At 40.1% G+C, this 15085-nt stretch overlaps 1 protein-coding gene across 1 annotated transcript; it reads right to left on the reverse strand.

Moving 5' to 3' along the window:
• Positions 1-1030: 1030 nt before the first annotated feature.
• Positions 1031-3562, reverse strand: LOC103142820 (regulator of G protein signaling 9 binding protein). Its single transcript, XM_007559066.2, has one exon. The coding sequence runs from the start codon at positions 2714-2716 to the stop codon at positions 1979-1981; it is 738 nt and encodes a 245-aa protein (XP_007559128.1). The 5' UTR covers positions 2717-3562; the 3' UTR covers positions 1031-1978.
• Positions 3563-15085: the final 11523 nt, after the last annotated feature.

Raw genomic sequence — 15085 nt, forward strand, 5'->3', positions numbered from 1 at the left:
AGTTGATGAGGTGACTGTTTATATTAAGTAAGTGCTCATTTTAACAGAGTTCTCATTAGATTCCCAACAAACGGCTGCTTAAGCAGATTATTGAGGAAATCATGTCAGCGAATACGGATTACTGGTTTGCATAGTAACTATCTAACGAAAAGTGCCGCTCAGCTCATTTATCCCATGCAGCTTCCCTCTTTAAAATCATTACAAAAAGAACTTTGGAAAATTCTAAATTTAGTATATAATGATTAGAACCTACTAATGATAAAGAATGACAATAGTTATGCTGTCATAAAACTGCTTAGTTCTTCTTCTGAGCGTCAGTTTTTAACTCAATATTTCAACGTTCTGAACCCAACACACATTAAAATCAATATTTCTTTAATCTTCAATATTACACTTGTTTTGTATCTTCACATGCAGTTTATTACTGGTTAAAAATTATTTCAATATCCTGAAAAACTAAACAAAATTTGTTGTTAAGGCTTTTTGACAAAGAAAGCAAATTATATGAGCACACTATTTCAGTCTTTTCCTTATTTTGTTTTTTGAGTGCATCAAATGTATCTACGTAGATTTTGTTTGAACTTCAAACATTCGGTGAAAGGCTTAATCCACGTTTGTAGATTAGAAAGTTAAGTGTCTATAGTCCACATCTATTTTTCTCCAGCTCACTAAGTTCATTGTGACCCGGGACAATCATCCCATCACTACTAGTCCCTCCCTGGTGCCAGTCCAGAAATACTTCTAAATACTCTTAGATTTAAAACTACTAAGAAGCTAAAGGAGCATCTGTGTCACTCTGCTTTCATGATAATTTAACACTAAGGTTGTTAAGTCTGAGACTAATCCCCTGCTTGAAATATCTCTAAGTTCAATGCAGGTATGTATCTCCGTTTTTGTAGTGATCCAGATCTGACATTTATCACAACTAATGCTGGTGAGATTTTTCTCAAAGGCAACTGTCAAATGGCATACAGAGATTGTTTGTGCACCACCGGCGGAGCTTTCTCGAAACTGAATTCACATCTTCAAAAGTGTTTCAAAATTTTATTATAATAAATATACTAGATTGTATTTACATGACCTGAAACTGCACATAGATTGTATGTACAAATCTTCGATTCACAAGTTGCAATGTTTTTTTTTGTTGTTTTTGTTTTTTTACATTCAAAACCGCAAGAGAAAACCCTGAATAGAAACAAAGAGCAGGCTTTGCAGTGAAAAAAGGTGCAATAAGAAACGACTGTTCACATCTTGTCCTGTTTCTCACGAAGCCTCTGAAATTGGATGCAGTTGAGTTCAGTAAGATGCAGGCCTATTACAGTGCAATTGTAGAGATTATTATGGTGCATTAAAACTGTGCTGTCAGGACGGTGGAGCAGTGCAGATTTGTGCACCAACCTACCAAAGTGATGCGTAGGGATTAACTGCTGGCTCTAGCTTCCAAAGGCATAAACCTAATTTTAAGACGAGATGTTTCAACCTGCTTTGCGTGAACACACCTGACTGTTCTGGAGTGAAATCGAGACTTTAAAGCATCAGTCAGATGGACATCAACCGGGATACTTAACCATCGGCTACATTTACGCTTGAGCTTTTCCACTAATCCACTTGGATTACGTGTTGTGCATATCCCTCTGATGGCCAGACACTGTCACGTAATTTTATGACTTTTTTTTCCCTCCCGTCCAAAAATACATGACCTATTGCCCCCCTCCAAATGCCTTTAAGGACCAATGGTCGTTCTCTCCGCAGGCTCACGTTGTCTATAATATTTTAGTAGCCTATGTTTTATCAAGTGCAACTCCTCAGATCCACCAAATACATTCAAAAATCCAAGAAAGATTTAAAACTTTGGGTAGGAACATTTGTTTTTTCACCCCCTCTCTGTCTTGTAGAGCTCTTGCCTTTTCACGCGGATGTCTCCCGTGGAAAGCCGAGCAGGTGTCCTTCAGGGCTCTGCTGTTGGTCAGACAGTTCACTACATATTGACAACTAAATATCCTAGAACCAGAGCGACTGCCACGATGACAAAGAACACCACCACGGCGCCGATCGACCCAGAACCCCCCTCCCTGCCGCCTCCACCTTCATCGTCTTTGGGCTCCTCTTCGCAGATGGAGATGACACCCACGGAAGAGTTCCCCACGCTCATGTTGGACTTGAGCTCGGCGCCCGCTTCTTGTTTCGCCACCACGGCCCACGGCGCCACCTGCACCTTCATCTCCATCTCCTCCATCATCTGGCTCACCTGCGTGATCTCGGTCTGCAGGTCCCTGAGGTCCGCCGTGTCGATGTTGCTGTCGGCCTCGTACTTCATGTTCTGGACGCTCATGGCCCGGGCGGCCACCACATTCGTGCTGCCGGTCATGCCCGTCTGGATGAGGTGCCTGGTGGGCACCTTGAGGGGGAAGTCCTGCCCTATCTCCAAGGATCTCTTCATGTCCACCTCCAGGAGCTCCATGCTGCTGGAGAACAGCACCCAGAGGCGCTCGTACTCGGCGCGGTCCTCCTTGCTGATGGTCTTGTCTTTGAGCAGGGTGGTCAGTTTAGTCCTGTTGGCCACGGCCAGCTCCTGGGCCTTTTTGCGGGTCTTCTTTAGCTCCTCTCGCAGGTTCTGGGAATCCGATGTGCTTCCCAGAGCGATGACCAGATGCCTGTAGCAGGCTGTGACTTTGTTCAAAGCATCCAGCATTGTTTTGCACTCCTCTTTCCCCATCACTGATTGGGGGGTAAAATTGCAATATCCTCCTTAGCAAAACGGAAAACAACAAACCAAAGGATCTTTGGAGGAAAAGGCGAGGTTAGTTGCGGTGCTTTTGTCCCTCTCTTCAGTTCAGTTTCCACGGGAGCACACCGCCCGCTCTACAAATCCACACAGCGCTCCAGCCAGAGGAAATTCATCTCTATCCATGCTCCCCCTGTGTACGAGCAGGCACACAGAGCGGCTTAGAAATTAATGCTTCCGTCACCTAAAAGGCTTTGGGTGACATTTGCTCTTCCTCGTCACGGGACCAAAAAGGCACCAGAGTCCGTGTATCCTGCAGAACCGACACGAAACTGGTGCGAAACAACCCGATTCTTCTGAACCCGTGATCCAGAATCAGCTACAGGTGCCCCGACATCCGCCTTACTGCGCGATGTCTCCCTCCCTCCGTCAGTGTTCGGAAATAACGCGCAGGTTGGGAGTCACTGGTGTTTTCATTCAGTGTTACGAGGAGAGGAAGCCGAGAGGAACCCACCAGGAGGAGCATAGGCAGCCATCACGCCTCGACTCGGCGCTGTTTATCTGCGTGGGGAGCTGTCCACTTCAGCACCCTGTGGTTGATGTTTAAATACCAGCGAGCGCCTTCTGTGGTCACATGTAGGCACAAAACAGCGCCATTCAGAAAGCAGACACGGCGACAGGGAAGCTCCTCTCCCATTGGTTTGATCACAGAGGCATCTGCTTCGGCCGCGTCCTGCCATTGGCTGCTCTGTGCGTGAAGTGGAAAGCCATCATCCATCTTCAACCGTCTGGATTCCTGCATATTACCATCTACTGTCCTGTATATTACCATCTACTGTCCAAGACGAATTAAACAATCGGATTTTTTTTCTCTCTCGATGAATCTTTGCTGAATTAATGTGTAACAGAAATTATAAATATACACAGCCGCATCTAAAATAATAATAAATATCAACAGTCTATCTATATACATCTATGTATTTCAGAAATCTAATTTAGAAAGTGGACGATTTTCAGTTTAACGATTAACATCAACCGTTTTTAGTAAGTATTAAGCTAATGTTTTAGAATGCGATTAACAATTAAATAAGAGTCACACTAAAAACTAAGTCTGGAATTAAGATGCTCTCAAAAAGAGATAGATTTCAACCAAAATAAATGTGTTAAATGGTGATATTTTGCGCTTTATAACTAGGAAGAGATGCTTTGTTTTTACTGTATATGGACAGAAACACAAACAGCTAATGCTAAGAAAGGCAACTTTAGCTAGATGGGTCTCCTATGGTTTACTGTTTAACTTCTATCTACCCTCTGATTTCTCATCCTAATAGCACTGTAGCCTTTAGCAGGACATATAGAAAATATTACAAAGCAACTGACCTAAACCTATGTTTGTATTTTGTTTGAACCACAACAGATGGACAGAGACGAAGCTTCCTAAAAGCTTTGACTATAAGAAACTTAAGCATAACTGTGTTGTGCTTTGGAGTACAAAGCTTTGGTTCAAGACAGTTAAGCCAGTTTTAGTATCTTATTCTCTCATATAAACACAAGAGTCTGGATTCTGGGTGCTTCAGTTTGCAGATTGTAATTTGTCTGCGGCATCTTTTTCATAAAAGGAAGTTATCAAATTTGCCAATTCATAAATATGATATTGCTACCGTTACTATCACTACAACTACTGTTCATATTAATGTTTATTACGTTTGTTTGACGGAGCTGAAGTTGGTTTCAGATTCCGGCTTCTGATTCTGGAAATGGCTAAAGGGCGGCCCCACCTAATTTTTCACTGCCGTCTGCATCTTTAAAAAAACTACAACACCTAGACTCTTCAAACATGGACTGGATTCGTCTGATCTATTAGCAGGTTTTTTAAAACCATGTTTGGGATTTGTGAAGCTTTTTTTCTGATTTGTGAAACCTCAATAAGGGATCATTTTTGCCCCTTTTTTTCTCGATCTCGGTCAAACTAGAACTACTCTAATTCCAAAACTACAAAACCTAGACGCTTCAAACCTGGACTAGATTATTCTCAACTAGTAGCAGAATATTTAGAACCATGTTTTGATTTGTGAAAGCCTTTTTTGATTTGTGAAACTTCAATAAAGGTTGATTTCATCACTCTTTTTGGATCTCGAACTGCTCCAGCTCCAAAAATACACCGGAGACAGACATGATTACACCATTCTCACGAATGAAATCAGATTAAATAGTATTACTTGAGTCCTCTGTGATTAAGTAGTAGTTTTCAAATAACTTTTTTTTTTTTTTTTTACTCGAGTCATTTTCACTTGAATGCAATAGTTGGATACTCAACCAACCTCTGGCCATGATGAATTTAAACACAATAATCATAATAAGTGATTTTCATATGTTAATTTTCACATTACACATCACACACTCATTACACATAGACTGACAGACTCACTATTAGCCCTCACTTCATGTGACTAACAATTAGTCTGCAGTGATTACTTTGTGAGATGCCACAACTAATGCAGGTTTTATAGGCCAGCATGATGCCAGCTGCTGCGCACACCATCGGCTGGATAATGTGTTGTTAGTAAGTTGGCTCCTGCTGTGCTAGGATGTGCGAGACAGATAAGAAGGCTGTATGGTGTTTGCCAGCTTCGCTCTTTTTGCATTATTGAAGTGGATGGGGCCTAATGATGCAGTGACAGCACTGGAGAGCTAATGGACTAAAGAGCAGGGTATGCCACAAGATGGAGTGAGGAAGCTCGCTGTTACCTTCGGATGACTTCTGCTGTGACAAACGAATTTTTTTTCTTATCTTTGCTTGCTCTTGGAAACATAAAACTCTTTGCTCACTGAAACTGTATGCACATTGCTCACACATCACGATATAATGTAAAAAGTCGTTTTTACATTACAGTGCTGAGTTAAGAAGAGAAAGAGGTGTGCAGTGGGAAAAGATAAGACCTACAGACTGCAAACAACTGTGAATATGGGATCTAAATACTGTAGCCTTTACACAGAAAGGTTAAAGGAATAAAGCCAGAAGTCTCTGTCTATTTTCCTGTAATGAGATTGAAGATAAGCTGGTGTGTTAGACACCAATGTGTAGCATGAGTTAAGCATATGGTGGTCTGACTGCTTTCTGAGTCAACGCATCATGGAAAATAAGATTTATTTTCTTATTATTTTCTGTGCAAGAGCACAGAAACACTATACAGATACAAAAACTCTGCACCAAGAACCCTACAACATGTTAGTCATACTTTTACCCTGACTCAAAGAATAACATTTCCAAACAAATTTTACACTTAAATTTAATAGTTGCTTCTCTACTTGTCAGTGATATGATAGAAGAGTTCTCTTAACACAAAATAAAGTAATTTGCTTCATTTCATTTTCACAAAAGTAACAGACCGCTGTCAAGCATGTAAACTCTTGTCTCACATGTGGCTCTTAACGTCACACCCAAGTTCTGCTTGATTAAATTCACTTAAAGCAATGGCCGTCTTTTTCAAATCAGAGATTTAGGTCAAGCCTTTTCAAATGTGTGCCAACACAATGCCAGCATGTGAAGACATCAGCAATGTTTATAGCGAAGCAGTGGCTGTTGCCCATCCCACCGAGAAAAGTTATAAGATCATTCGTTTAACTCAATCAGTCAAGTGGAAAACATTGAACCTGTTCTCTATTATCTCCCAGAAGTGTTATAGTAGAAAATTCACCCAATCGTTAGGTTGTGCAGTTTTTAGGGAAAACTCAAATAAGGCATGAGGAAAATTTCAAAGTGTACAAGCTTTATCCCGAACAGATCGCCAGACAATTACAGGACAGAGACACACAGGTGAAACAACCTTGCAAGCACATGTTCATACCTCAGGACTTGCAAAATTAACGCAGACTAAATAACTTAACAGTCTTGTTTTAAAATGGTAAGAGGTTCCTGGAGTGCCTGGATAGAACCCAAGTGTGTTCAGTAAGAAGACGGCTGCAAACCTGGGACCTTCTGGCTATAAAGCAACCTTTGGGCCACCATAGAACCCATCCTCCTGTCAACTCTAGGACATTGGTTTAATTAATATATTCATTCAAAAACAATAAGACACCTGAGATCTCCTAAACATCTCTGCTGCTTGCAGTTTCATTCTACTCATCATTAAGAGTCACGGAAGGAAGGATTATCAACATTAATAGTTCAGTTTCAGATTATTATAAATTTGGGAACATATTTTCCTGCTTAAAAGTAGTTTGTTCCGTTGGCAGTATGTAAAGAACTGAGTACTTAAAGCTTAATAAGCCTTGCTCACCAGATTTTCTTCTGTCCTGGCTGATTGGATTGAGACCTCATGTGAACTTACGTCTTCACGTCTTGCCTATGGGTGTAGGAGTTTTAATCACGCCTTAGCTTGGACAAAGAAGGATTTTGTCCTGTACGGTATTATGTGAAAGTCTTCAGCTGTTTCCCCAAATCATTTTCTCCCAAGAAACTATTAATTCACATGTTCATGATCTCATTATTAATGTATATTCACTTTATGAAAAATGTATACAGGCAAAGTTTTTTTCTCTGTTCCAGCACATATGTCACTTCATCTAGTCAGCGCTGGAACCCATTGTGTCAGCATAAAAGTAAATGTTTTTTTAAAATATGTTAAACTGTATTTTTAACCCAGTACATGCTACAAAAGCATGCTTTCCTCCTCAATGCACCTTTTTCTTCTTACATTTTTATCACCTATTGAAACTGATCCTGCCGCACTTTCGAGTGTGTCTCAGGGTCCAAATGGGACTTCACTGCTCAGTGAAGACATGCCGTGACACCAGGAGCAAAGTATTCATGCGAAAGCTGAACAAAAGCATCTGCAGTCTCAAGATTGATGCCGTAAAATGGTTCAAACTGTAATCCAGATTAGCACATTTCTGAAAATCCCTGGATTATTAGTGTAATACGCACTAATGTATCTTTTAATGGAGAAAAGTGTATGGCTTGCATTTTTCTTCCTATGGAATCAATGTTTTTAGGCAGGAAATGGTGCTAGAAACATGAATACGCTCGTATCAAAGCTCACTGCCTCTGTGTAAATCCATTGGAGGGCCTTTTAAAAGCCTTGTTAACTCTTTTGATAATCCAAGGAGTTAAACTTTTGCTCTCACTTTAGTCAAATGTTGCTTTCTGCCAAAGATAAAGAGAACAAGGCTTTTTACTATGGATCTATCATCTGTTTGCTGAATCTACGATCTGACCATGCTGGTTAAAAAATATCCACAAGAAGATTCAGACTTGTAATGGAAACAAATCTGTCAGACATGAAGACAAGGGTGAAAATATATTCAGGTCAGATGATAATGTGCAAGAATGTCATACGACATTGGGGGTTTTATGATTCACTTTTGTGGCAGAAAAAAAAATACATCAAAGCATTATTCACATGTTTTCATTAATGTCTCACCCTGTGGAAAGTCACTCAGTAGTATTGATGTTTTTTCTTCTTTATCCAGTCCACAAATGGGCCTTTTGATTGTTTTTTTGGGGAGGATCTTTGTTCTTCTTAAAAACCCAAAAATGTCAAAGTTTCCAGTAGGGAATCTAAGAGGGAATCCTTCTCTATTATTACATTGTCCACCTTGGGAAAATAAATAAATAAATAAATCAATAAAGTCAGGATGCTACATTGTTCTTCGTTTTAAAAGTCTCATCATAACTAAATATCTTTGTCCTTGTAACCAAAAACTGTCTAATCTAATCAGAAAGTGTTTCAACAGAAGACATTTGACTTGTCCCTGTGGTCAGTTGCAAGATTCAGGCAAACATTAAGGAGTCCATTTTTGAGCAGATGCCTCCAACTTGGTTTGCACCCTTTTCACTCCATGGAGAATTAAGAACTAAGAACCAATTTCCTTCCCTTTGAGTTGGATGGTTGTGAATCTATTTCCAGACTTTGCCAAGATGGTGACACATCTAAATAATTCCCATATTGTGTAGCTGTGCAAGCCTCCCTCTTAGGTCTTCACTGAGTCCCCACGACTTTTCCATTATCCTGAGTATTGGTTGATCAGATGAGTATCCAGGTATTTGATAAAGTTCACTATATTTTCAAACCCCTGTAACAAATTCTTGTTTTAATCATCATTTGAAGTGATGCGGTTGTAATTGTTTCACTGTGGAAATAAAATAGCTCAGACGAGTAACGGAATGTCCAAAGTTAAACTCACATTCATGCCAGTAATGTATGCACTTAAACGTCTGCCTAGAATCATAGCAGCAATGATTATTCCGAGTTCAGCTGTCAAAAATACAGTTTCTTAAAGTCCTCAAATGCACCAGTCAAACCTTGAAGGCCAGACCAAGTTGTAACATCTTAAAATAGGAATCAGCAAATGGATTGTCTCACTATAACTAATTTAAACATTAAAAAAACTTGGTGTGTTCCTGATACAGCCAGAGAAAGAAATCCTTTGAAAGCCAAAGATCACATGAACTGGACTCAGATTGGAATTACTGCACATTCCAGCCTGTTTAAAGCGATTCAGCAAACCTAAGAGAACATACAGGTTGAAAGATGAGATCAGAGATGAGAGCTGTTTGTAAAGCTAAGATGAAAAAAAGAAAAGACTCAGACAGTCAGAAACATGGAGACAAGGCAGTGAGAGAGGATGAGTGCAGAGCAGAGACAGAGGAAGTCAGTCTTTGTTGAATTATTGATTATCTCATCTACTATGTGCCCTCGTACTCACTGCACATTGTGGAGCCATGAGTCATGCCTTCACAGAGGTGAGGACTCTTTACTTAACCTTGACATACAGACCTATGTCTACCTGCACACAGATGTTAGTGCAGAGGGTATCAGGTTGACTGACAGTGATTTATTTATGAAAAGTCACAAGTTTGTCGGTTTTATTCTCATCTGAAGCCAACAGTTTGCACTAACATTTAATGATTTATACACTTTGAGGTCCTTTTTAGTCACACACTAATGCGTAGGTTTTGCATGCAAAATTATACCTTCACAAAAAGTAAGTGTACCTACCTGAGCCGAAAAAAAAAAAAAAAATTAAACTCTATGAAAAGGAAAGTTGAGCTCATCTTAAAAGCCTATAAAAACTACATACTTTGTATTGATTGCAACTAATGTGCTGCAGCTCTTAGTGATGCGTTGCTGGATGTGGAGGGCGTGTGTATCAGTGTGTGTGTGTGAGAGTAGATGATACAGACATGATTTAAAATCTGCTTTGCTCTCCTGAAGCTGCTGGTTTTTGCACTGACTTGTCATGAGATACGCTTCAGTCTACACTTAGCTTTAAGGAACACTACCGGCATGGAAAAAAAAAAAACAAGTTTCAAAGACTGTCGGTGCAGAATTGGAAACTTTATTTTTCCTAATATGATTGATGAAAATAAAAGGAACCCAATATACTGTAGCACCACATTTAGCTACAACAACTTGAAGTAGCTGCCTCACGTTGGCCTTTGTTATCCTCTCATGTTGTTGTGGAGAAGTTGTGATGTTTTCTTCTTCATACAGTGTTTCTGCAGCTTTTTGAAGGCTGATTACACAAATTCAGTCAGGTTCAGGTCTGGTTTGTTACTGGATCACTATGACACCTAGACCCACTCCTGTTCAGCCATTCTCTTCCAAATTCTCTGCCACGTTTGAGATTATTTTTCTGTTTCAGGACACGATTTGGTCCAAGCTTCAACTTCCACAGTGATGTCCTCACTTTTGATTTTAAATTACATACTATAAAGTACAAAAGCGTTCATAATCTGTACACTGACTGTGAGGCTGAGTAGCTGCAAACATCATCGTCATCCTGATATGACCACTGGTATAAAGGGATTGTGCTGATAATCACAAGAACTTGCAGCGCATTTTCCCTGCACCAACAGTCATGGAAATGTTTTCTTTTCCCTAAACTGCGTCAGCCTTCCTGTTCCAGCTTGTTCCGGCTCTTTTGTCGTAACTGAAATACAACAAAGTGCCACAGATCTTTTCACTGAGCTTGCAAACATAAAATAAAAAAAAGGATTTTTCCCCTTTGAAGCATTTAAAGTCCAGCCTCCGAGATAAACAAAAGCCTAGATGGCCATGAAAAGGAATTATAATTAGTAGGCTTGCTTTTAAAGCATGAACACCTTTTTAACCATTTAGCTGAACAGCGTAAGCCTTTCTGATGTGCTACAGTAGTTCCACAGTTTGGCTGTGGAACTACAGCCAAACTCAGATGAGCCACAATGATCCATGACATCTGTTGGGTCAAGGCTTAGCTCTAATCCCATCCCATCAAGGTAAACCATATGAGGTGAGCTGCAGACAACCCAGGCGAGGTTTGGCAAGTGTGAAAAGCAAGAAGAAGAAAAAAAAACAGGTAAACAACAACAAAATGCTAACATTTGTGTCAGTTACTCTGCATGTTGCAATTTAAAATTATTCGGAAAACAGCTATTTGGTATCAGCCTCCTTTCAAATCCCAAGCCTTTTGTTCTCTGTTTTACATGATAGTCTCTAATGAAAACTAAAGTCCTCATAGCAAAAACTCCAGCTTTTCAGCCCGTGATCTTTGTGTGTGAAGAAGGTACTTGCTGGTTCATTCCCTCCTTCACTTTGAAGCCTTAATGCAGCCTGATCCATTGTACATTTTTCAGATGACAAAAACATAGCAATGAAAAGCCTGAACAAGTGCACTAAAAAGATGTCCTTCACTAGGCTTTTAAAAGACTACAACAGCAGTTGCATAGTTTAGGAGCTTCGTGTTGGTTATAACTGACAACAGTGTAGCTATTGTTTGCTTTTTATTAATCCGTTTGGATGCTGCTGCCGCACGAAGAAGAAGATCCTCTGGTCAGCAGGGCGTGAGGTCTACGGACCTGCTGTCTCCTGTAACTCTTTCACCTGTAAAAAAGAAAAAAGTTAATCAATTGCCCTCAGAAAATCCCCACCACAATGCTTTGCGGTTTTATTCGCATGGGTGTGGCGACGCAGCAGAGATAAGCACGGGGAGTGTCGGAGGCCTCTCGATCTTGGTCAAGCCTCTTTATCGCCGAGGATAATTCTCTCTGCAGTCAAAGCCGCGGCTCTCCCACTTACGTTCGAGTGAACAAGAGTCCGAATGCGAACGCGTGTCTTTGACATTCGAGAGCGACGACTCTGGTCTGCGTGAGATCAGTGAGGCGGAGATGTGCATTAGCAGAATTAAAACTTTTAAAAGAAGCAGGTCACGAGGCGATTGAACTTACAGTGCCATCTGCAGCTCCATAAATATGGGCTTTACGTGAAATGTGTTGTCATGATACAAAAAAAGTCGGTCAGAGATCGTTCACATTCATTTTATTTGCTTAGTTTAATTGATTTTTAAAACATATTTTTGTTATTTTGTGCTGGAGATTGTAGGTAAACTAACTGAAAACGAAAGGCACTTGCAGCAAACATGCGTGCGTGTTTGCAGGAGGCATGTTTCAAGCGTCTCTCTGCTGGAAAACCTCTGACTCCAAGATATGAATCATCTCCTCAGAATCTTATGAAGCGTCTTAATCATCCAGCATTTTGAATTCAGGTGTCATGAGGCAGGAGAGTATTTTAAACATGCAGGTTAGTGGGTGACAGAGATCAAACACATTTTTAAATGTTCCACGTCAAACCACACAGATCAGGCATAATTTACTGATCAGTTAGCACTGATTTTTTTTTTCTTTTTCATTTATTGTGATTCCTGCTGAAGGGTGGAATGTACTGGGCAGAAAGCAAACTTTTTGTCCTCAGAGTTAATGTGTTTGAGGAAAGAAAAAGTGGTTTACCAAGGTGTTTGAGAAATGTTGACAAGGTGCAAAGATGCACTATGCTACGAAGGCAAAGTGATGCTAAGGCATTTTATTGCTTCTCAAAGGGATTTCGCAGTTCATATAACATTGGTTATTTTATACCTCTGCAACTTAACTAGAATTGACTCAACGTGAAACTGAAATAAAAAAAAAAGAATCATATGAAACAGTTGTGTTTCACTCAGAAAGCTCTCGCTCTTGATGATAATTGTCACAGTGAAAACTGAGCCTTCATGTCAGGAAACTGTCCTTAGAATAATTAGCTTCAGCAGCAATGACAACAGCAAATACTCAGAATGTAGCTGGAATATTTTTTGTTGTTAGATAATATATTTTGTACAAGTGAAAACGTTATAAAATATTATTTTAGCAGTGCTTGTTGGATGCTTACATCTACCATAAGTAAAAGAAGCAGACGTCTGAATATCTCTGATTCAGATCAGAGAACAGAACAGAGAGGTAAGAAATGTCTGGGGAGCGCTCCAGACATCAGACATCAGCCCTGCAGAAAGCATTTAAAACGAATGTTTTAGTCAGCTTATGGCTCAAAAAAGGGAAAATATATTTGGAATATAAAACCATGCAGAGGCATATCGTTCCAGTCAAGGTAGTCGGGACGGGCAGGACTGTTCATAATTTAAAATGTTTGCTGCAAATCTTTTTCTTTTTTTTTATAGAAGGTAAAACATTTCCCATGAATGTTTTTAGTGTAATTGTGTGTTGTATGCATTATTTGCATCTCTCCAATGTACTGTTTTTTCAATATTAATTCTCTCATATATTCCACTTTGTCATTACAGTGCAATTATAGCTCCACTTTGTTATTTATTTTAGCTTTTTCTTTCCTTGTCATTGTTCTCTTTCTTCTTTTCTTTTGTCTGCTCTTCTCTGCTCATCTCCTCTCTTCTCTCCGGTGCAAACCAAGCCTTGCATCCAGCTTTCCCATTTTATTCTTGCAACACAAAACACGAGCCCACACATTTGCAAGCAGACAGTCTGACGTCACACAGTCACTTAAAACCTCTGCTCTCCACTCCACTTTGTTTCACTTCATTTCCCTCCAAAAGCCTGCGTGTCAACAAAGGGTGGAAAGAAGTGCACCAAAACCCAGAGCTTCCAGACTTTGTGTTACACATCAGCAGCACTCGGCATTTATTATTGAATCACAGACAAACCTCCTGATTATAAGAGTTAAAATGAATTAAGGCTCTTTTTTTTGATCTACATATATTTATTGGTTTTAATGCTGTTCTTCAGGCATTTTCTAGATGTTTTTCTTTTTTTTTTTCCAGAAAGCTGGACCTGAAGAGCCTCAGAGAGTGTGCAGCAGGCGATAGTTTGCATGTAACCACTGCGGTGGCTGCCTGGGCCGTCACTCAGATGCTCATCTAGCCGTGATGGAGAGAGAAGCGACTCTGAAAATGGAAAAGGCTTCAGTCCCCTGATTCAGCCTTTAAGCTGCTTTAGAGGATTGCTGGGTATTTTTTCTCTGGCTCCCTCTAAAATAGACAGCTGATACTGGCTGAACCAGAACAGGAGAGGGCAGGAAGCTCTGAGAGCTCAGTGCGTGGTTGCAGACTCAGAGAAGAAAGCGTCCAAGCTGCTTTGTCTTGGCTTTATTATCTGCTCCAGGGAGACATATGACAAGAGGGGCCGCTGCCCCCACTGGGGAGGCTAATTGGGCATCTGTCCTCAGCTGATTAGAGACTTTGTTTGGGTCAATCCAAACATTTCACTGAATCAGAATTCTCTGTTTTGCAGTGGCATTCTCGGCGCATATCCAACAATACCGAAGAGGACTGGAAAAGTGGATGGCATTAATGTTTTAGTCTTGCAGCAAACAGGACGGAAACTGTTTTCTGCTTTGCTGAATTCCTCATGAATACTTTCATACCTTCTACAAGTTAAGCTAATAGTGAGAAGCAGCAACTTAAGAACGCAGTAAGCTTGGTTCCAGCGAGGCTGGAGAAGCTAAACCAAAAGCAAAATAAGAAATTATGGTATGATTTTTTTGATGCAGTGCAGACATGTTTAAAAAACATCAATTCAAGAGGTTAACTGTATGTGCTTAAGGTTGGCTCCATCTAATAAATGACTTTGGGATATCTTATGTTCATTCTAAAGTGTATGGGAATAAGATATGGGACAAATTAGCTTCACTGCAGTTTAGGTTTTCATATCTTTGTTTGTTTGTTTTTGTTTTATCAATTAATCTATTTTTTTTTCCATCCCTGGAGGCCCTAGGACTTAAAAGGAAATTCGCAGGAAAAAAAACTATAATCTTGTGCCGTACATATTTTGTCTTTGAGCTCTGGTTTTATGTACATTGGCATATATGAAGAAACAAATAATTTTATGTGATTGTTTATTTAGTCTTTACTTCAGTTCAGCATTTTATATTTGACGTTTTGTCCTTTGGTTGAAATATGGGGTGCCGTTTTGTCTGGCAAAAATGTTACGAAATCTGTCCAATAGCGCCGGTCAGTGGACGTTTGACATTAATGCACTTTCGTATTTCACTTCTGCCTTTGAGCACAGGGTGGCGCTATTTGGAACGACATCACTCGCCG

Source organism: Poecilia formosa, unplaced genomic scaffold, assembly GCF_000485575.1.
Source record: "Poecilia formosa unplaced genomic scaffold, Poecilia_formosa-5.1.2 Scaffold102, whole genome shotgun sequence".
Classification (NCBI taxonomy): Eukaryota; Metazoa; Chordata; class Actinopteri; order Cyprinodontiformes; family Poeciliidae; genus Poecilia; species Poecilia formosa.

Bases quoted from the DNA above. Each gene is read 5' to 3' on its own strand.
- LOC103142820 (XM_007559066.2), bottom strand. From the start codon at position 2,716: ATGGGGAAAGAGGAGTGCAAAACAATGCTGGATGCTTTGAACAAAGTC.